At 47.9% G+C, this 22,500-nt stretch overlaps 1 protein-coding gene across 1 annotated transcript in view; it reads left to right on the forward strand.

Annotated features, from left to right (window-relative positions):
- The window catches only part of LOC127001451 (nephrin-like), an 80,192-nt gene that overhangs the window by 33,259 nt on the left and 24,433 nt on the right, over positions 1–22,500 (forward strand). The window contains exons 4-8 of the mRNA XM_050865978.1: positions 3,784–3,897; positions 6,417–6,674; positions 16,525–16,679; positions 19,892–20,036; positions 22,346–22,476. Coding sequence (XP_050721935.1) covers positions 3,784–3,897; positions 6,417–6,674; positions 16,525–16,679; positions 19,892–20,036; positions 22,346–22,476 — 803 coding nt within the window. The remainder of the gene's footprint in view (positions 1–3,783; positions 3,898–6,416; positions 6,675–16,524; positions 16,680–19,891; positions 20,037–22,345; positions 22,477–22,500) is intronic.

The following is a 22,500-nucleotide window of genomic DNA, read 5'->3' on the forward strand; positions in this document are numbered from 1 at the left end:
GAAACTTGGTGCGTTAAGTTGATATCTTTCTTAATTATTCAAGGGCAAATGCTTCTCTCGGAAAGACTTGAGGGCGGGGGTGAGAGGCTCGCCCGCCCGCCGAGAGAGGCCTCAGCGCTATAGAGTTGGTTTCCGAACACGCACCAGCCAGCCAAGGTCAGCGGGTTTTAGTTTATTTCGAGGTAAAAAGCGAGCAAAGTTTCCGCCGCAAATTGGAGTGAAACCTATGGAGTAGTACTTCCGAGGGATCCCGAATTAACCGAGTTGGGTAAATGGAGAGAAAAGATTTCGCGTGAGTTTTGAATTTCCATAATTACGTGAGTGTAGTTAAGGGAGAATGCTGCTGCGTGGAGGGGAAGGGGAGGGGGGAACGGGGCGAGGAAGGGGAGAGGAGGATGGGAGTGAGGGGAAGGAGAGGTAAAGGGGAGGAGGGGCAGGCCTCTTCTCCGCCTCGGGTTTTAGGCGGAAGTGAATTTTGTGGCTCAATGGAGAAGGACTAAATGTTGCCGCCGCCACCGCCACCACAGCCACCGCCGCCGCCATCACCACCATCATCACCATTATCACCATCAGCGCCATTGCCACTCACATCGCCACCACCACCACCACCACGACCAGGTACACAGTTCCTCTACCACCGCCACCATACACACACACACACACACACACACACACACACAGACACACGCATACACACAGACACAGACAGGTGGCTGAGTGGTCGGCGTGCGGGCGCGGCGTCCAGGAAGACAGGTTCGCGTCCCGCTTGCCATTACAAATAAGCTGGCAATTTTTCAGTCATCACTGAGTGACCTAAGCGCCTCCGTGGGCTAGTGGTTAGGGTGCCTAGCTACAAATCCGCAGGCCTGGGTCTGAATCCCGGCCTGGGCAGTCGGCGCGCAGCTCACCCTGCTCTTCATCCTCCCTTTCGGGCTGGTCGATAAATGGGCACCTGGGAAACCTGGGAAAGGTAAGCTGTGGTAACCCGGATGTCTCTGGCCCTGTGTCCAGGGGTAAGGTGTTCTTCCCACCACGGGCTCCAGGGCCAGTGCGACAGAAATGAGCACCGCAACCGCGCCCAACTATAGAGAATGCCCACCGTTTTACCTTCACCTTTACCAAGTGGCCTAAGACTACCCACATGCTCTCCTGAAGCCCATCCATCACCCCGAACTCTAGATTCTCTCTAAAAGAGGATCAAAGGCGAGCTCCGGGGGGCAACATGAGCCAAGCAAGATGACGCCACTCCAAGCACTTGGCGGCTCCATAACGGGGCTGGAGTCGACCATGCACCAGGCCCCGCCAACAAAGCCTACCGGCACCATAGGCAAAACGCAACACACACACACACACACACACACACACACACACACACACACACACACACACACACACACACACACACACACACACACACACACACACACACACACACACACACACACACACACACACACACACACACACACACACACACACACACACACACACACACACACACACACACACACACACACACACACACACAGAAGGCGGAGCACCAGGACCTTCCCGTCGCGTCAGTCTGCCTTTCGCTTATTCCCTTTAACGAGTAATTGGATTTACCTTAGTTAATTGTATCCGTAAATTGTTTATTATAGAAGTCTGGTGGGCGAAGACTGAGGCGGAGGAGAGGAGGAGGGAGGAAGAAGAGAGTGGGGTTCTGGAACAGGAGGACGGTGGACGGTGGTAGGAAGAATGAAAGGAGAGGGAGAAAAATAAGAGCAGGAGTTAGATGAGTGTACATAGAAAGGGATAAGAGAAGAGCAGGTAAATAAAACGGGAAGGTGAAGGAAGGGCAGAGTGAGGGACATTGGAAGCTGCCGGAGAATGGATGGCAAATCAGCACCAGTGAAGGACTTGTTCCGGAAATGTGAAGCAAGGACCCGCCAATGTGTGGGAGGGAGGAGGTCGTCGGGGGGAGGGAGGCAAGGATGGTGTAAGAGGCGGGAGAAGGCAATGAAGGGAGCTGATAGTGAGGGAATGCAGACTTGGGGGATGGAATGAGAAGGGGAAGGAGTGAAAAGGGACGAGGAGGGAAGATGACGCAGTGGTGTTGGAGGGAGACAAAGATAGGGATTAAGATGAATTAAGGAAAGAGAGACAGACGTTGCTTACAAAGGGAAGGCAGGAAGACGCTTGGGGTAAAGGAGACAGGTTGCGAGGAATTAAGGTGCGTGCTATGATAGAAGAGGGAGAGCTACTACATGACTGTGGAGGGAAGGAGTGAGGTGGAAAAAGTAGAGGTTGGGGTGTGAAGTCAAGAGAAAAACTGATCGAACATGAGCTTTGGAGGGCAATGAGACTGTAAACGAAGCGATGAGAGAGGAGAGAAGGAGGCGTGGCGTGAGGGAAGAAGGGTAGACTGAGGAAGCGTAGGTCAGGGCTTCACAAGGTACAAGTCGCTTCTTAGACCGCAACTCCGTCAGAAATTGAAACTCAACACCTGACGGAGGGAGCCACACGTTTCTTAAGGCATTCAAGAGCTTCCAAAAGGGTCTTGAGGGCGATGTTTATTATTCGACTGGGTCACAGTAAAAGAGAGGAATGAAGAACTTTGGCGCAGGCTACAGCAATGCAGCGAACGAAGCAGCGTGTGTTCAGGCCGCTGCTGCTGCCTAAGAATTTTTCATCCTCAAGTGTCTCACGCCTCCTCAGCCTCACACGAGCCGCTGGGTTTGTTCCAAGAAGCGGGCCCTCCGTCCCCTCCACCCCCTTCGCTGCTCCACCGCCTCCAGGAGCAGCAGTATAATATTCACTCAGCTTAATGTAGTATTGGTGTCCCAGGCGGCAGCGGTGGCGGAGTCGGTGGTGGCGTGGTGTCCCCCGTGGCGGCGCGCTCCCTCGGGAGGCAGACATTACCGCGGGAGTCACATTCGCAGCCTCCCGAGTTCTGTAAAATGGTAGTCAATGTTGGTAATTGGCGTGAAGCAGTGCGCCATAACTTGACAAAAGAGAAGCGATTCCAGCAGCAGCTAAAGAGGATGGTGTCAGGTGGGTGGCGGTGGGGGTCGGAGTAGGATGCAATGACCCCACCCCGCCCCACCCAGCCTCACCCCGCCCCGCCCCGCCCCGCCCCGCTGCACCCCACCTCACCTTACCTTATTCAGCCTCACCCCGCCCCCGAGAAACGAGAGCCGGAACGTGACCCTGAAATAATGAGGCAGCCAGCGAGCCTCACACACCTGATCTTCGTTCTACCTGGCGGCCGACATTGTTTGCAGCGCCGCCAGCGACACGACCAGCGCCGGCACGGGATGATAATTGTAGTGAAAATAACATACAATGAAATAATAATAATAATAATAATAATAATAATAATAATAATAATAATAGTAAAAGCAACAATTATATAACTGCAAGTAAAGAATTTAATTTCTTGTCTAACGCATTATCTTTCTATGCACGACCAGCTATTATTGTCCACCTTTTTTATTCGTGAACACTTTCAGATATTTCCTGTTTGCGTTGGTTCAGCTTATCTATGTAGCCCGCCCCCCCAAGAATTAACCCTCCTCCCTCCCTCTCCCTAATAACAAACTCTCCCTTCCACTCCTGAACAAACACCGGTCCTCCTCCTTTACCCGTACCTCTCCCTTTCTCCTGCTCCCCTCTGACTAACAATCTCTCTTAGACCCCTAAACTAACACTCCCTTACTTCGACTCCCCAGCTGAAATCCTCCTCCTCAATCCTACGCTCCCAGTACCACCCCCGCAGCTGACACCTTCCTCTTCCTCCCGCAGTGGTGCCATCCAGACTGATGGTGGTGGGCAGCGACAACGAGGCCGTAGCGGCGGGTCTCCTCGGGCCCTTGACGGAAGGCGAAGCTCTCACCCTCTACTGCGTCGCTCTGGGAGGTAAGCAGCCCGTGACAGCAGCTCAGTAGGCCTACCCGCAGCACAGGCCATTCAACACAACCTACTCGATACACAGCCCACTCAGCACACAGTCCACACAATACACAGCCCACTCAGCACACAGTCCACACAATACACACCCCACTCAGCACACAGTCCACACAATACACAGCCCACTCAGCATAAAGCCCACACAATACACACCCCACTCAGCATACAGCCCACACAATACACACCCCACTCAGCATACAGCCCACACAATACACAGCCCACTCAGCATACAGCCCACACAATACACAGCCCACTCAGCATACAGCCCACACAATACACAGCCCACTCAGCATACAGCCCACACAATACACAGCCCACTCAGCACACAGTCCACACAATACACAGCCCACTCAGCATACAGCCCACACAATACACACCCCACTCAGCACACAGTCCACACAATACACACCCCACTCAGCATACAGTCCACACAATACACACCCCACTCAGCATACAGCCCACACAATACACACCCCACTCAGCATACAGTCCACACAATACACAGCCCACTCAGCATACAGTCCACACAATACACACCCCACTCAGCATACAGCCCACACAATACACACCCCACTCAGCATACAGTCCACACAATACACAGCCCACTCAGCCCACACACACACCCCACCAGCACACAGTCCACAATACACAGCCCACTCAGCATACAGCCCACACACACCCCACTCAGCACACAGTCCACACAACACACCACTCAGCATACAGTCCACACACACACACCCACTCAGCATACAGCCCACACAATACACAGCCCACTCAGCATACAGCCCACACAATACACAGCCCACTCAGCATACAGTCCACACAATACACAGCCCACTCAGCATACAGTCCACACAATACACAGCCCACTCAGCATACAGCCCACACAATACACAGCCCACTCAGCATACAGCCCACTCAACACACAGCCCACTCAACACACAGCCCACTCAGCATACAGCCCACTCAACACACAGCCCACTCAACACACAGCCCACTCAGCATACAGCCCACTCAACACACAGCCCACTCAGCATACAGCCCACTCAACACACAGCCCACTCAGCATACAGCCCACTCTTCACACAGCCCACTCAGCTCATCTCAACATACATATCACACTAAGAGCATCTAACTAAACATCTCTTACAGCTCAGTTTACGCAGCACTACTCAGCCGACTCAGCGCATCTCCGCATAATACAGCACACGTAGCACACTCAAGCACCTTACTTAACATCCCACACAGTTCAGCATACGCATCCCATTGACTATCGAGGAGCCACACAACCCCGCCTGGCACCCACAAAATATCTGAGATCAAAACCAACGCCACAGAACACATAACACCACAGATTTGCACTCACAACATCCCTAAAACTCATAGACAACACCACCCGGCACCTACACTAAGAGCTGCTCATCATCACGCTGACTGAAGGAGGAAAAACGTTCGGCAGGTTCACTGGACATGGCATGCGCAGGAAAAACGTTCGGCAGGAATAAAAAAAAAAACGTTCGGCAGGTTTACTAGACATGACTCCCGGCCGTGAAGTGGCTGCATGGCTATTCAGTTTCGTGGCGGCGGTGTTTTATAGCCTGTGACCACCATCAGCGGGGGGCGAAATCTCTTCTCCCCCTTTTCCCCCTGCCCCACCCTATGCACTAAATACCTGTCGCGGCATTTATCTTACGGGCACATTTATAAAGCAGCAACATAATAACAGTAATTCCGGCACTGAACTTTCTCGTAAACAGCGGTCAGGCGGAATTCAGACGGCCGCCAGGATATTGGGTCCCGAGCACTAATTTAGCGATGATTATGCGACAGTAACAGAGGCCCCGAACCTGCTGCGGCTGTAATTAATGCGTTTATATAGCGAGTAAAGTACATTTTTTCACGGCACTATGACTAATAAAAGAAAATATACACTTTCTCTTTTCGCGTGTGTAAACGGGCCGCCAGATGCCGGTGTCGATATCGAGGATTAAAAGCGACAGTTCTCGTGAGTTTTCCTAAAATGTGCAGATGAGGGTTTGAATGTTCATATTCCCTTAGCATTTGGGCATCGTTCCGCTGATTTGTGACATTAGGCGGCCGGGCTGCGGCGGCGGCACTGGCGGCGAGCTTTGTGCTGCAACTGTATAGGGATGGCGACAAAGGGGAGCAGACCGCAGACACTCACAGATGATGACCGGCCGAGGAGTCAGTCCGTCTTTACAACTAAGCATGACAGCCATAGATGCTGACCACACTCACAGACGGTCACCAAACATGCAGAGCAAAAAATGTATTGCAGCATTCCCTCCCCGCCCCCTTTTTTTTGGCAAGCATTTCTGAAAAGGACTCATGAAAACACAGCCAAACACTACATCAAACCGTGCAGGCAACCCGACTCTAGCCTGTGAGACTTTTCCCTATTAAATATCTGTTATTCTTCACCTGTATCTTTCGTGTCTCCGTGGCAGGGTGGCCGGCCCCTGAGGTGACCTGGTGGCGCGGGTCAACGCTGCTCGCCAACCACAGCCTCACCACAGGGTACGACCGGGCGGCCCTCGCTTCCTTCCCCGCCCCGCCGCCGCCCTCCGCCAGCGAGGGTCAGGTCCGTACGGAGCTCAGCATCCCGGCCCTCACGCGGGACTACGTGCAGGCGAACCTCTCCTGCCGCGCCGCCAACAACAACATCACGGCGCCGCTCACCACCTCGATGGCCCTCCTCGTCTACCGTGAGTACCACCATCACCACCATCACCATCACTATCAGCACCATCCCTATGCCTCTTTCATCGGCCCACTTCGCTGCTTCCCCCTCTGCCCCCTTCATTAGTTCTAGCCCTATCATCACCCACACTCTAATAACCTCTCCTGCTGCAAACACCAACGCTCAACACCACACCATGACCACCACTCCCACCTCCACGAACACCACAAGCAGCATCACTACCAGAACCACCATCATCACCACTCTCACCACTCCGACGGCAAAATCACTACCACGAGCACCACTAATGTGAAGCGCGTCATCACCACCAACACCACTACCAAAATTACTATGACCACCACCACCGATTCCAGTAACACCACGATCATAACCATCCCCCACTATCGCCACTACCCACTTCGGCACGTCACTGCACAAACACCACCGACCCATCATCACCGTAATCGCAAGCATCACCGGAAGGTCTGTTTTCACCTCCACCCCAGAGCTTGGTAATGAATAAAAGATTAAAGCAAAGAACGGGAAGCTTGTTAACTCGCGAGTGTTCTGATGGAGGGGATGCTCGTTTTAGCTGCGACTTAGGGGCTCGTCGGGCACTGTATTTATTCCGCTCTCTCTCTCTCTCTCTCTCTCTCTCTCTCTCTCTCTCTCTCTCTCTCTCTCTCTCTCTCTCTCTCTCTCTCTCTCTCTCTCTCTCTCTCTCTCTCTCTCTCTCACACACACACACACACACACACACACACACACACACACACACACACACACACACACACACACACAGACACACACACACACACACACACACGCTATAGAGTTCCTTGAAATCTTATCGGCGACAAGTGCTCTACAAATTCACAAAACATTATGGCCACCGAGTCATGAGCCTGCCCGCGGGGCCCATAAGACCATCAAGCCCGGCGCGGAGGCCCCGGCGTGGCGGTGCCCCCCCGACCCCCCCCCGGCCCGCGGGAGCCCTCCATCAGGCGGCGAGCCGTGCCGTCTTTACCTTCACGCCGCGGCCCGTTCCGAGAGTCAGTGGCAGTGTGTTACTCTTTTTGCCCCTCTGCCTCGGCGCTCCTGCTCCCTGCCGTGGAGATGCAACTTTCTGCTTTCGAGTTCGTGTTCTGTATTGTAATTGCATTATAGATTTATCATTTTTCTCGGTGATATACAGAAACGTACTGTGTTATTCGTAACGTACGAAAGACAACGAGGCTTTTCTTGCTATGGGACCCAGGCTCTTATTGGAAGAGAAAACAAAAGCTGCTCGTGAGCGAGCGAGTGTGTGTGTGTGTGTGTGTGTGTGTGTGTGTGTGTGTACATATATATATATATATATATATATATATATATATATATATATATATATATATATATATATATATATATATATATATATATATATATATATATATAGGGTAGGCGGTGGCCGAAGTGATAGCGTACTGGACCCACATTCGCCGCGTGATGGACGACGCGGGTTCGAATCCTCACGCTACCACTCGGATTTTTCAGTCACCGCCGAGTGGCTTAAAACTACCCACATGCTGTCCTGAAGACCACCCATCAACCCGGACTCTAGAGGAAGCCGTCCAAGCGAATCAAGAACGAGTTCCGGGGGGCAGCATGAGCCAGTGTAAGATGGCGCCACTATAAACACTCGCCTGCGCCAGAACGGGCTGGGCCGACCATCAGGCCCCACCTGGAAGAAGCCTTGGGCCGACCATCAGGCCCCACCGGGAAGATGCCTACCGGCGCAATAGGCAACAACGTAAAAAAATATATATATATATATATATATATATATATATATATATATATATATATATATATATATATATATATATATATATATATATATATCAGATCGTATTGTTTTTGACGCCTCTGTTCACGATTCTTGTGTTCCTTGAGAGCCTGTCCCTGACTCAATCGTCTGGCCCCGGCCCCGCGAGTCGCCGTGGCTTCCTGGACAATGGCTGCCACACAGAAAGCAATAAGAGCCGCGGGTCGTGAAGGGCGTGTCGTGGGGCGTACACCCGACATTTCCAGCGCTGTCAACGAGGCGATAAAACATAAATTGGAGGTGGCTTTAAAAGTGGAGCTAACTGTATTGCATATTTTTGTTCACCTAAAACACAAAAGTGGTATTCAAGCTTTAATTACTGGCATTAATGCAGAAGTTTTATTTTAATTGATATCATTTACATCCGTACTATTATTTTATTTCATTTTCTAGTGTTTGTTGGTTTGTAGTTATACTAAAATGCTTTTATTGTTTTTGCATGATTTTCTCATTCCTATTTCGGTCATTTTCAGTTTTCCATTCTCTCTCTCTCTCTCTCTCTCTCTCTCTCTCTCTCTCTCTCTCTCTCTCTCTCTCTCTCTCTCTCTCTCTCTCTCTCTCTCTCTCTCTCTCTCTCTCTCTCTCTCTCTCTCTCTCTCTCTCTCTCTCTCTCTCTCTCTCTCTCTCTCTCTCTCTCTCTCTCTCTTTTTTCCCTTCTGCTTTTTGGCTTTGCCTCCGTCCAGTTTTTCTTTCCTTCCAGTATTTCACGCGGTCTCTTGTTTCGCTTTGCCAGCCTTTCGTTTTCGTACATTTCTCCCATTCGTATATTTCAGGTCTCCTTTTGCTCGCGTTTAGTTTTTCTTCTGTCGCTTTCTTGCATTCCTTCCATCCGTATGTTTCACCTTTTCTTCTACTTCGTGTTTTTTTCTCGTTTCTTTTTGTGCTCTCGTTTTCTCTTCTTTTCTGCAGCCTCCCCTCGTGTGCCTTCCAGCTTTGGGCCTCACTTCCCCCCTTCCCCCGATTCCCTTCCCCCGATTCCCTTCCCCTTACTCATGCTTTCTCCTTCTCCTCTCTCGCCCCTCACTTTCACCCTTGACTCCTCCCTGTTATGCCCCTCACATCAGCCTTTCCTCTCATCCAAGCGCCTTCCCTCCCCTTCCCGCTCCTACCCGTCCCTTCCCGTCCCGTCCCTTACCGAGCCCGTTCCCGTCCCTTCCCGTTCCTTCCCGTCCCTTCCCTTCGCTTTCCTTCCAATCCCTTCTCGCCCTTTCCTTCCCTTCCCTTCCCTTCATACCCCTTCCTTTCCCTTCTCTTTCCTTCCCTTCCCTTCCCTTCCCTACCCTTCTCTTCCCGCCTCGTATTTCCCTTCCCTTTTTTTGCCTCTCCATTCCCGTCCCTTCTCTTCCTTTCCCTTGCCACCTTTCCCTTCCTTTCCCTTCACTTCCCTCCCCTTCCAATCCCCTCCCTTCCTTTCCTTTCCATTCCCATTCTTTCCCTTCCCTTCCCGCCATTCCCTTTCCTTCCCGCCATTCCATTCCATTCCTTTCCCCTCCCTTCCCTTGCCTCCCGTCCCGTCCCATCCCTTTCCCAAGTGCTAGGGGCTTGCTCCACCTTTGCCGCGGATCGGCCCGGTATTGCAGTTCCTTCCCTTGACTTCCCGCCCCGCGTTTCCTTTCCTATCCATTCCCTTCTTTTACCATGCCTTCCTTTCCTTCCCTTCCCTTCCCTTTCAGTCAATCCCCTTCCCTTCCAATCCCTTCCCTTCAAATTCCTTCCCTTCCCTTTCCTTCCCTTCCCTTCCCCTCCTTTCTCTTCCCTTCCCTTTCCTTCCCTTCCCTTCCCTTCGCATGCCTCTCCGCCCCTTCCCTTCCTTTCCCTTTCCTTCCCTTCCCTTCATTTCCCTTCAATTCCAATCCCTCCCCCTCCCTTCTAATCCCTTCCCTTCCCTTCCAAGCCCTTCCCGCCCCTCCTTTTCCTTCCCTTCCCTTCGCTTTCCTTCCTTTCATTTCCCATCCCTTCTCTTCCCTTCCCTTCCTTTTCCTTCCTTCCCTTCCCTTCCCTTCCCTTCCCTTCCCTTCCCTTCCCTTCCTTTCCCTTCCCTTCCCTTCCTATACCTTCCCTTCCATTCCAATCCCTTCCCCTCCAATCCCTTCCCTTCAAATTCCTTCCCTTCCCTTCCCTTCCAACCCCTTTCCACTCCCCCCCCTCCCCCCCTTGCCCGCTTCTTCCCTCTCCGGTACAACAAACACCAGCAGACGCAAAAGAAGGCCGAGACTCAAGATTTAACGCCAAATAAAAACATTCCGCCGCCCTTTGAGCCGCAAAAAGTAAACGTAAATGAGGCTTTTCGCAGCGCTCGAGCCCGGCGATTATGTTACGTAATTTTCTGGCCCTTATTTGTTTGTACCATCAGCTGTAACGTTGCGCCGGGCTGCTGGTTCTTTTTATTCGTTTATATTTCATTTCGTGTAGTATTATTTCTCTTTCTCTTTTTAGTTCTGTTCTTTTTCTGTGCGTGTTTTTTTGTACTTGTGTGTGTGAGGCTTCTGTTTGCTTGGGATTCTCTTTAGTTAGTTAGTTAGTTGGTTGGTGTCTGTGTTGATGTTCTGTGGTGCCGATAGAAAAAGGTTTTGTGGAAATGGTAATGATTATGTTTTATGGTTTTAATTATTTTTTTTCTGCTTCGCGTTTCGTATTGACTGGTATTTTAAGATTTAGCGTTCTCTCTCTCTCTCTCTCTCTCTCTCTCTCTCTCTCTCTCTCTCTCTCTCTCTCTCTCTCTCTCTCTCTCTCTCTCTCTCTCTCTCTCTCTCTCTCTCTCTCTCTCTCTCTCTCTCTCTCTCTCTCTCTCTCTCTCTCTCTCTCTCTCTCTCTCTCTCTCTCTCTCTCTCTCTCTCTCTCTCTCTCTCTCTCTCTCTCTCACACACACACACACACACACACACACACACGTAAGCTCCCCTCAGTAGTTTCTCCACCTCTCTCACACACGACTCTTTCCTTCCTTCCTCCTCCACCAGCCTCCTCCCCCTCCCCTTCCTCCTCCTCCTCCTCCTCCTCGCGGCCGGTCCAATCAGGGCACTACTGTAGTAATTACTAACTTTATTCCTCCCGCCAACTTGTGCCTCTTCGGTTGCCTTTGCTCCAGCTCTCTATCAAACTTTTTCCATCCATTTTTTCCCTTTAATTCCTTTTTTTCTCTCAACTCCCCTCACCACCACCACCACCAGCAACCTCAGCCGCCCCTTATGTAGTTTTTCTCTCTCTCTCCTGCTTTGATCTCTTAACTTCAACAACGGGGTTTCTTTTAATTTCCCAAGGAGGTGTTATTTTCCCGGAGTTTTTTTTTCTCTTATTTTTTCTTGCCGGTTGCTTTCAATTTTGCCGAGGTCTGATGGAGTTTAGTTTGTTTTATTTTTTTTCATTCGCGTTCGTTTGTCTTTAGTGTTAGTTTGTCGTTGAGTCGTTGAGTTGCATCCTATCCTCTCTCTCCCTCCTCCTCTTCCTGCTTCTCTTCATCTCCTCCTCCTCCTCCTCCTCCTCCTCCTCCTCTTGATCTCCTTGCTTTTTCTTCATCAGATTGAGTATCCATCTCGTGCTTCTTCCCTCACCTCTTATCACCTCCTCCTCCTCCTCTTCCTCCTTCTATTTCTCCTCATTTTCCTCCTCCTCCTCTTCCTCCTTCTGTTTCCCCTCCTTTTCCTCCTTCTCCTTTTCCTCCTCTTCCTTCTCCTTTTCATCCTTCTCCTCTTAGTCACCTTGCTTTTTTCTCCCTTCTAATCGAATGCATTTCTCGTACCTGTTCTCTTACCTCTCACCTCCTCCTCCTCCTCCTCGTTTTGTGTTTCCGCAACCACTGTCTCCTCATTTTTTGTCATCGAATCTCTCTTCCTCTTTCTCTTCTCTCTTCTTTCTCATTTTTCTTCTTCCTCCTCTTTTTCGCGCACCAAACAGAAGGAGGAAAGAAGAATGCAAGTGATGCCTCAAGTTTACATTCACATATTCTTGTTTTTATCGTGTGTATGAATTTTCTCCTCACTCACTTTCTCTCCATACTTTTTCCCTTTTATATCCTCTCATTCCTCCTCCTCCTCCTCCTCTTCCTCCTCCTTCTCCTACTCCTCAAGCCGTAACCTCGACGCGACACACAGGAACGAATGCGAACAGAAACACCCTCAGTAGACGACAAACTGCAACTCGGAACGCCAAGAACAACAGTCATATCTCTGTCCTGTACACAAATGCGCGTAGCCTAATTCCAAAAATAGACGAACTCAGTGCGTATGTTGCAGCAGAAGAACCGGACGTCGATTACTGAGACCTGGGCCAACTCCACGCATCTAGTGTCTGAACTGTCACTCCCGGGATACGAAAGCTTTAAAAAAAAACGGACGAATAAAAAGGGAGGAGGCGTCGTTTGTTAAAACCACGCTATCTGCTATAAAAATAGAAGAAAACAGGACGCTGAGAAATACGATTCCGTCTACGTAGAAATAACAACACATAATAACAAGAAACAAATACTTGCAGCTGTTTACAGACCTCCAAAACTACAGCCAACTGACGACACTGCCCTTTACAATGAGATTCACTCTCTAATACAAGGCAAAAATGCAATAATCATCGACGACTTTAACTGTGCCAACGTTGACTGGGGTTTGGTGACGGGGACCAAAAGGGTAGCAGACTCATAGAAATGATGGAGGATTCATTCCTCACTCAAGTTATAACTCAGCCAACAAGAGAAAACAACACCCTGGACCTAGTATTTGTGAGCGACCCTGACCTCATTCGTGACTGTGAAGTAGGAGAAAAACTGAGTGGTTGCAGTCACCACATAATCCGCTTCAGGGTCAGTGTTCAACACAAACTCATCGAAAATCAAACATTCATACCCGATTACCGAAAGGCTTACTTCAACCTAGCCCGCGAACTGCTATCTCCAGCTGCGTGGGACCATATCAACGGCAACTTCGACGTCAGTACAATCGAAGACGCGTGGACCGTTTTCAGGGACAAGCTTCTGGAGGTAGAAAGGACGACACCTCATATGAAATCCAGGCGAGTAAATGGTGCCGTGGATCCACCGTGGATGACTATAGAGATCAAAAGGGCAATAAACGCAAAAAAGAGGAATTATAATTTGATGAGAGGAATTTTTTTTTTTTTTTTTTTTACAGCAGAGGTGACAGTGCAAGGGCGTAAAAAAAAAAAAATAATAATAAAAAACCCGCTACTTACTGCTCCTACGGCCGAAGCCCGTGTACAGTACCAAAATAGCCTCAGAGCATGTCGAACTCATTCGAACTTGTAAACGCAACCACTAGAAACAAATAGCGCGCAAAGTCAAGACCAATCCTAAAAAGTTTTTCACGTACATCAGAACAAAAAAGGAAGTTAAAACCAACATTGGCCCATTGACGGACGAGACCGGATCATTAGCCCAGGACAGTAAACACATGGCCAAAATCCTCAACAGTAACTTCGCGTCCGTATTTACGATCAAAGACAAAGAAACTATACCCGAAGGTCCCGTTCCTCCGAGGGGGACTACGCCCTTGGAAATTGACACAATATTCGCCCAAGACGTGAAAAAGTACTCGGACAAGCTCGACACGAACAAGTCAACGGGACCTGACAACTTGTCACCGCGGTTGTTGAAAGAACTGATACAGCAAATACTGCAGCCCCTCACAAGCATGTTTGACCGGTCGCTACAACTGAACAGAGTACCCGACGACTGGAAAATGGCGAACGTAACCCCGATTTACAAAAAAGGAGATAAGAATGTTGCCCTAAAATACAGGCCTATAAGTTTAACATCTGTGGCAGGCAAAATCCTTGAGAAAATTATTAGAGACAAACTCGTCAACTTCCTAGAAGAAAATAATATAATTTCTGGCACACAGCACGGTTTCCGAAATAAGTGTTCTTGCTTAACGAATCTATTGGACTTCTTCCAAGGTATATACGATAACTGGGATAATCACGTCCCAAGCGATGTCATATACCTGGACTTCCAGAAGGCCTTCGACAAGGTGCCACACGAGCGACTCCTTAAAAAAGTAAAGTCAGCGGGTATAGGAAGAAACCTGACGGCATAGATAAGAGATTGGCTCACCAACAAAAAACAGCGAGTTTTACTTACTGGCAGGCTTCTGAGTGGCTGCCAGTCACTAGTGGGGTGCCCCAGTGGTCGATGGTGGGACCCATTCTCCTTAACTTATACATCAGTAACTCGGAAGCGGGATTGAAATCCTCCCTATCAAAGTTTGTCGACGACACAAGTGGGCGGAAGGGCCCTCACGACTGCCGACTGAGAAGTCATCCAAAAGGACCTTCACCAGATCATCCAGTGGTCCGAAAAGTGGCAAATGTCGTTCAACGCTGACAAATGCAGTCATGCACTTTGGTTCCAGAAACAGTAACCATACATACAACATGCGTGGAAATCCTCTGCAGGTCGTGCAGGAGGAATCAGATCTTGGAGTCACTATCAGCAGTGACCTAAAACATGCAAAACACTGTAAAAAAGCATATAACAAAGCCAACACTATGTTCGGGTTGATATCAAGAAACTTCGAATATAAGACGCCGGAAGTAATGTTATCCTTATATAACTCAATGGTAAGACCTCACCTCGAGTATGCGATACAATTCTGGTCCCTTATTTACAGAAAAGACATTGAATTATTAGAAAGAATCCAGCGACGCGCTACGAAGATGATTCTACCCTTGAGAGCCCTGCCGTATGAAGAACGACTCAGGCGACTTAACCTCTTCACGCTGGAAAAGAGACGCCTGCGGGGGGATATGATTCAGGTCCTCAAGTACCTGAAGAACTTCAGGAACGTCGACCACTCCAAGCTCTTTGAGCTACAGACCAACTCAAGAACTAGAAACAACGGCCTGCCCATTCAAGCAAAGCGATGCAACACAGACATTGGTTGGAGTTTCTTCTCTAACCGAGTCATACGCCATTGGAACGACCTTCCTGCTGAAGTAGTAAGTGCAGAAGCCATCAACTCCTTCAAAAATCCTATCGACCGTCACTTCGTGACAACAGGAGTGAACTGAAAATACGCACCGAAATGCGTTCTGTTGCCTGTCATTCCATGTTTCCATGTTTCCTCCTCCTTCTCCTCCTCTCTTGTTTTCCTTTGTGAGTTGCGTCGAAGTAAAGATAAAACCTAATGGGGCTAATATCATTGGTGTTTTGGGTACCTGGTTGGAGGGATGATGCGAGGAGGGCAAGGGGCGGGGGGAGGAGGAAGGGGGCGAGGGCGTTAGGGAGAGAAGGAGAGAAAGTTGACGAGGAGAGAGAGAGAGAGAGAGGCAAAAGGCAGGGAAGGGAGTAGTAAAGGTTATTTCAGGGGAACACTTACAGGCTTGCGGGGAAGGAGTGAAGGGACGCCTCTCTCTGATGTCAACCTTCCGAGTTTCAATGAAATATACGAGAAAAAAAATGTGGTTTGATAAAACATGTTGTTTCGCTTGGCTTGAGCTTTGAAGCGACATTCCGCCTAAGCCTTGAGTCCCTCGCCTCGCCTCGCCCGGGGGTACGTGGCCCCCCCCCATTCTCCTCTCTGCCCCCTTTTTCTCCCTCCTTATTCTCCTCTTCCTCCTTCTCTCCTCCTCCTCCTTCCTCTCTTCCTTTATTTTCTTACCTCTCCGTTTCCTCCTCCCTCCATTCTCCTCTTCCTACCTTCCTCTCTCTCTCTTCTCCATCTCGCTCTTCCTTCCTCTCTCCCCTCTTTCTCGCAACTTCTCACTCCCTGTCATCCTTTGCTTTCTCCTCCTCCCCCTCTCTCTCTCAGCCTCTCTCCCTCCTCTCCCACCTCCCTTCCTGCCTCCCTCTGTCCTCCCCCTTTTGTTCACATTCCTCCGCCTTTCGCACTGCACCATTAATTCATACTCACGACCATTATCATATTTCCCTCTTGGCCGGCCGACGAGCAGACAGTTTGCAGTTCAATAAACTTTCATTAAGGGTTCACATTAAGGCGAGGCTCCAGTACCCTCTTAGTGTTCCATTCCGCTAATAGCCGTCATTCCGCCTCCCCTTTAGTGAAGCCGAGGTCCGTGGACATCCGGGTACCCAACACCCCCTTGGTGGCGGGGCAGGAGACGCGGCTGGAGTGTGTGGCGGTGGGAGCGTACCCGGCGGCCACGCTCACCTGGACCAAGACGCTGCGAGGGGTTCCCACCACCCTGCACGCCCACGTGAGTACCCGGGGAGGGGAGGGAAGGGAAGGCAGGACCCAGGCGGTGTGGCTGACGACCTGCTGTCCCACCTGTCTTGTTGCCTTACCTGTCATAATGGTAATAATTCACTGGGTTACGAAAAAAATTGTAAGTTGTCTAAGTTTTTTCAACTCATTTAGGACAAATTTGCACCGCTGAATCCGAAAATGACACCCGTTTCTCTCGATCAGGTCAGGTTTTTGTGGTAAATAGATTTTAAAATAATCCGATCTTATAACTAAATCGATTACATTTTTGTGACAATTTCGGTTGATTTTTGTTATTATTTCTCAACCGAAATAGGTTTTTAAGATTAAAAAAAATCGTTTTCTAACACAATTCATTAATTTAATGTTACAAAAATTGATAAGTGTACATTGAATAGTAGACACTGATAAAGGTAAGTACATGTAAATTGGATATTAGGTCATCATTCTTCAAAATTCAGGGCATGAACTTCCGTTTATTCGAACTCCAAGAATGCTCAGTGGTAGGGATGTCTCTCTTCAGAGTCCAACAGTAATCAGCCATCATGACCGCATCCCAGCGTCCCTGACACCTGGTCTCCATCTCTTTCATGTCCTGATGGAATCTCTCTCCCTGCTCGTTGCTCATTGATACCAGATTCTCAGGAAACCGATCCATATGTGAGAATAAGTAATGCATTTTGATGCCCATGTTGCATCCGAGGTTTCTGAAAGCAGTCAGCATATTGGTGACAAGTTTACGTAGTTCCTGGCCTTCTTGTTGCCAATGATGTTCTTCACGACAAGAACAAAAGCCTTCCACGCTTCCAGTTCCACTTCGTTCATTGAGTTTTCACACTCTGGATCTTTGATGAGCTGACGGAGTTGAGGACCGTCAAAGATTCCAGCTTTCAACTTCTCCATGGTCAATCCTGGAAAAGCATGGCTCAACTAAGTGAAGCAGCCACCATCCTTGTCCAGAGCTTTGGTGAACTGATTGATCAAACCGAGCTTGATGTGCATCGGTGGGAAGAGTATCTTGTTTCTGTCCACCAGAGGGTTGTTTATGACGGTCCTTGCTCTGCAAGGCACCAATTCTTCCCGTACAGGCCAGCCCTTCTTCGTGTAATGCTGTGCTTTGTCCCTACTATCCCACATGCACAGTTAGCACGGGTACTTGGTAAACCCGGACTGTTGTCCCAACAAAAAGTTCACCATCTTCAGGTCAACACAAATCAACCACTCATGCTGATCATAACAAATTTTCTCCAGCACGTACTTCACCGCTTCATACTTCTCCTTCAATATAGTCGAGTGAGCGAGGGGTACAGAGGCAAACTGGTTGCCGTTGCGCAGCAGAACACATTTCAGCGATCGCTTCCTGCTGTCAATGAACAGTCTCCTATCTTCGGGTTGGTACTGTGGCACTCCAAGCGTGTGCAGAAGCTGCGCAATATCTGTACAGTACACCAAGTCCTTCTCTTCAGAGAAAAAACGGAGGTACTCAATGTCTGTAGCGGTAGAAGGTGATGCGAGCACTGTCAGAGGGGAATTTTCTTTAATTCAATCTGGATGCCAACAGTTCGGCAGAGGACTTTGACAAGCCGAGATCGCGAACTAGATCATTTAGCTCCTTTTGGAAATGAGGATGTGGAGCATCATCGTCAAGAACCACTTCTTCTTCATTTTCTTCAACACTGGAGGAATCTTCGTCACTAATGTCAGGAAGTTCTCCAAAGACAGATACTGGAATTTCATCACAATGAGCTACAGGACAACGTGCTGATTCAAGATCAGGATACTTGAGGCTGCTCCGGTTCTTTCTGTTGATCCCAGTCAAATCAATAACGCAGAAGTAGCAGTCAGTCCCATGGTTTGTCGGCTCCCTCCAAACCATGGGAATTCCAAACTTCTTGCCTTTGGTCCAACGACGCAGATACATGGTGCATGTCTTGCATACCATGTGTTGCGCCCAAGCTTTATCCTGGTCACCAAGTTTCATACCAAAATAAGCATGGTAAGCACGATTTATGAAACTTGTGACTGGATTACTGTTAGGAACAGCGGTGTATTCGCCGCAGATGTGCCAGAATACATCGGGCTTATTTTTGCAAGATCTTCTGGCTGAATCCATTTCATTCACCTACAAAAGAAAAATACCAGTTAGTCAAAAATTAGCGCATGTAAACTCTTCAGAACTCGTTTATTTGAAAAAAAAAAATTCCTCATATAAATAGTAAATGTAAAAAAAAAATCATGTGGCGATAGATAAAAAAAAAAAAGAAGTTGACCTGATTGAGCAAAACTAATGTGATTTTTCGATTCAGCACATCAAAATTGTCCTGAATCAACTAAAAAAAACCTAGACGATGAATTTGTTTTTGGACAGTGAATAAATAGGTAACAATGAAGAGAAGGATCAGCACTATAGTAATAACAATAAATAAAATTATAATAGTAATATTAATCAATATGATAATGATAATGTCATAATAACACGCCTCCACGCCCCTCCGAGCTCCTCCCCAGAGCTCAGAGAGTTGAGCGCCGGGCCGCGAGAGAGTGGCGCTTGATGGGCGTCGGGGCGGCTTAGCGGTGCTCGGGGGGCGTCGGGGTGATGGACAGCGGCGTAATGCATCGCGCGCTGACTGACTGGCGGTTGATGCATGCTGAGGGGGCTTAATCAGCGCAGATTTGCCGGTGCAAAACGAACGAACAACAATGTCTTGCAAAAAAATGTTATATATTTCCGTGCATTTGAATTTAATGGTTTTGACGTGGGACTCCCGTTTGGATTTTTTGTGTTTCTGGAGTTATCTTCTCGTGTTCTCAAAGGCTGTGCTTGTTCTGGAAATTACTTTTATCATTTTCATTTAATATCTGTGTTTTTCCTCATGTTCTAAAAGGTTAACTGGTAACCAATTCTTCTTTCCATGATTTTCACTGTTTCTTTTAACGGATTGGTTCTCAGGTTAACGTTCTTGAACTCATAGTGACAGGTGTTACGCGTATCATCTTTCACAGCCAGTGTGTGAGTTGGTACAAAGGAGATAATCAAGCCTTGTAACAGTATTTTCTTACGTCAGACAAAGAAACACTTGAGCCTAGAGCGACCGGTAAAAGGCGGACAAACAACAAGTCTTGCAACAGTCTTTCTCCCTACGTTGGGAAGGAAACACGCGAGCCCGGAGCGACCTGTTTATTAACGTGTGTCTCCTCTCCTAGTCCCGTCACGTCGGGGAGAAGACGTGGTCGTACCTGCCGGTGGTGCCCAAGGCCGGGGACCACCAGGCCACCCTCACCTGCACCGCCAGGAACCCCAACATCTCCCACCCCGGCATCACCACCACCACCACCCTCACCGTCGTATGTGAGTGTCCTGCCGACCCTTCACGTTTTCTTTTTTTTCTCTCTTCTCTCTTTCTTTCTTTCTTTCTTATTTTCATTCATTCATTTATTCACTCATTCATTTTTACTCCCTTTCATTCTTTCTTTCTTTATTCTTTCTTTCTTTTTTTATTTATTTATTTGTTTTATACTTATTTGTTTTTTTCTTTCTTTCATTTTTCCTCTATCTATCTATTTATATATCTATCTATCTATATGAATCTATCTACCTATCTGTCTATCTATCTCTTGCCTTTGTCTTTTACTTCCTCTTGTTGTCATGAATCTTTGTCTTCTATTTTTTCTCTTCTTCCTTTGTTTGTTCTTTTTTCCTTCGTCTTTGTTTCTTTTATGTGATTATTCTTTGCTGTCTGATTCTTTTTCTTCTCCCTCCTCCTCCTCTTCTTTTTCTTTTTCAGCACAGTCCATTTTTAACTTTGTATTGGTGTGAGTGTATGAATTTTCTCCTCCTTCCTTCTCCTTTTCCTCCCCCTCTACCTCTTCCTCCTTCTCTTCTTCCTCCTTCTCTTCTTCCTTTTCCTCCTCTACCGTTTTCTTAACTATCTCTTAGTATTCTTCATCTTCTCCTTTCTCATTGTTTTCGCTTCTTATATATTTTTTCCTCTGTTTTTTCTTATTTTCTTCTTCTTCTTCTTCTTCTTTTTCTTCTTCTTCTTCTTCTTCTTCTTCTTCTTCTTCTTCTTATTATTATTATTATTATTATTATTATTATTATTATTATTATTATTATTATTATTATTATTATTATTATTATTATTATTATTATTATTATTATTATTATTATTATTATTATTATTATTATTATTATTATTATTATTATTATTATTATTATTATTGATGTTTTTTTTTAATTTTTCCACCCGCTCCTCCTCCTCCTCCTCTCCTCTTCCTCTCCTCCTCCTCCTCCTCCTCCTTTTTCTCCTCTTCCTCTTCCTCTTCCTCTTCCTTATCCTCCTTTCTTCAGACTCTGGGATCCTTTTGTTTCCTTTCCTCATTAATCATCTCTCACTGTCTCCAGATCTTGCCCTCGGAACGCCTCATCTTCCTCCTCCTCCTCCTCCTCTTCGTTCTCCCTGTATTCCTCTTCCTCTTCCTCTTCCCTCCTTTATTTACCCACACGCTCATTAATTCCTCGTCTACGGAATCACATCTAATTACCTTGTTTCTCTTTTTTCATCCCTTTTTACTATTTTTTTTCCTCGATGAGATGATATGCAAATACGACTCAATCTTCCTCGTGTTTGTCGTGTATATCCTTTTCTTTTTCTTTTGTTTTTTCTTCCTACTCGGTTTTTTTTTTGGGGGGGGCGGTCCTTTTATACACTCGCTTTGTTATGTGATCTTCCACTTATTAGTCTGCTATGTTATATTAATTAGACTTTTTTCCCATCTCCATTTTTGTGTTTTCATCTAATTTCCATGATGGCCGCCACGATTTTATTCCCCCCGTCGCACGTATCTTGTTGCCTCGCGCTTATTAATTGTTACGTAACCCAGCTGGTGGTATTACGCAGTCTTGCCATTTATTAATCCTCGCCCGCTATAAGCTGCTGCACCCGCACTTTTATCGCTCTCTCTCTCCATTTATTAACCTGTAATGTTGATGTAACCACCTCCTGTTATATGTGAAACTCCATAATGTGTTCCGTTCCAACCTTCATTTTAGCCGTGATTTCCCCCCACCCCCCCCACCCACACCCACCCACACACGCACACACACACCAACATACACACCCTTGCATCCCTCTGCATTAACCTGTATCCGTATTCTGTTTTCAATCAGCATCATCGCTTTTATTTTCTTTATTCGCGTTGGTGTAATAATTCAACAACCTCCAGTCTCACCTGTAATGTTTGTCCCTCCTGTGTGTTTAGGTTCCTTTATGAGTTTGTCAACAGTTAAATTGATACTTGGAAAAAAAACTGTGCAAGATAAACTGTGGAAACGAGGATGTTCCGGCCAACTTTGTATTTACTCGGCAAGCTGCACTAGCCTTTTACCGCCTCAAGGCCAGCGGTTAAGAAGGCGGAGGTTTGAGCACAGCACGTAGCCAACCTCGGACACGGGGCAGCTATAAAAAGCCTCCTCTTCTTCCTCCTCCTCCAAGCCTCTCCTCAACTGCCTTTCTCAATCTCATTTTGCATCCATGGCTTCATTTTCTTCAACTTTTCCTGTCTATTTATCTCCTCATCATACCACTTTTCCTGTATTCCATCTTTCTCCTCTGATTTCTTCTTCCTTCGTTGTTGTATAGCCTGTGTTCTCCGCAGACGCGCCGCGGGTTGCGCTGCGCCTCGGGGCAAACCTCGGCGCCCAACCCATCACGGAGGGCAGGGACGTGTACTTCGAGTGTGACGTCGACTGCAACCCACCCGCCAGGGAAGTCGTGTGGACCAAGGACGTGAGTATACCCAGCGAGAGAGAG

This window comes from Eriocheir sinensis, chromosome 21 (assembly GCF_024679095.1).
Source record: "Eriocheir sinensis breed Jianghai 21 chromosome 21, ASM2467909v1, whole genome shotgun sequence".
Taxonomy (NCBI): Eukaryota; Metazoa; Arthropoda; class Malacostraca; order Decapoda; family Varunidae; genus Eriocheir; species Eriocheir sinensis.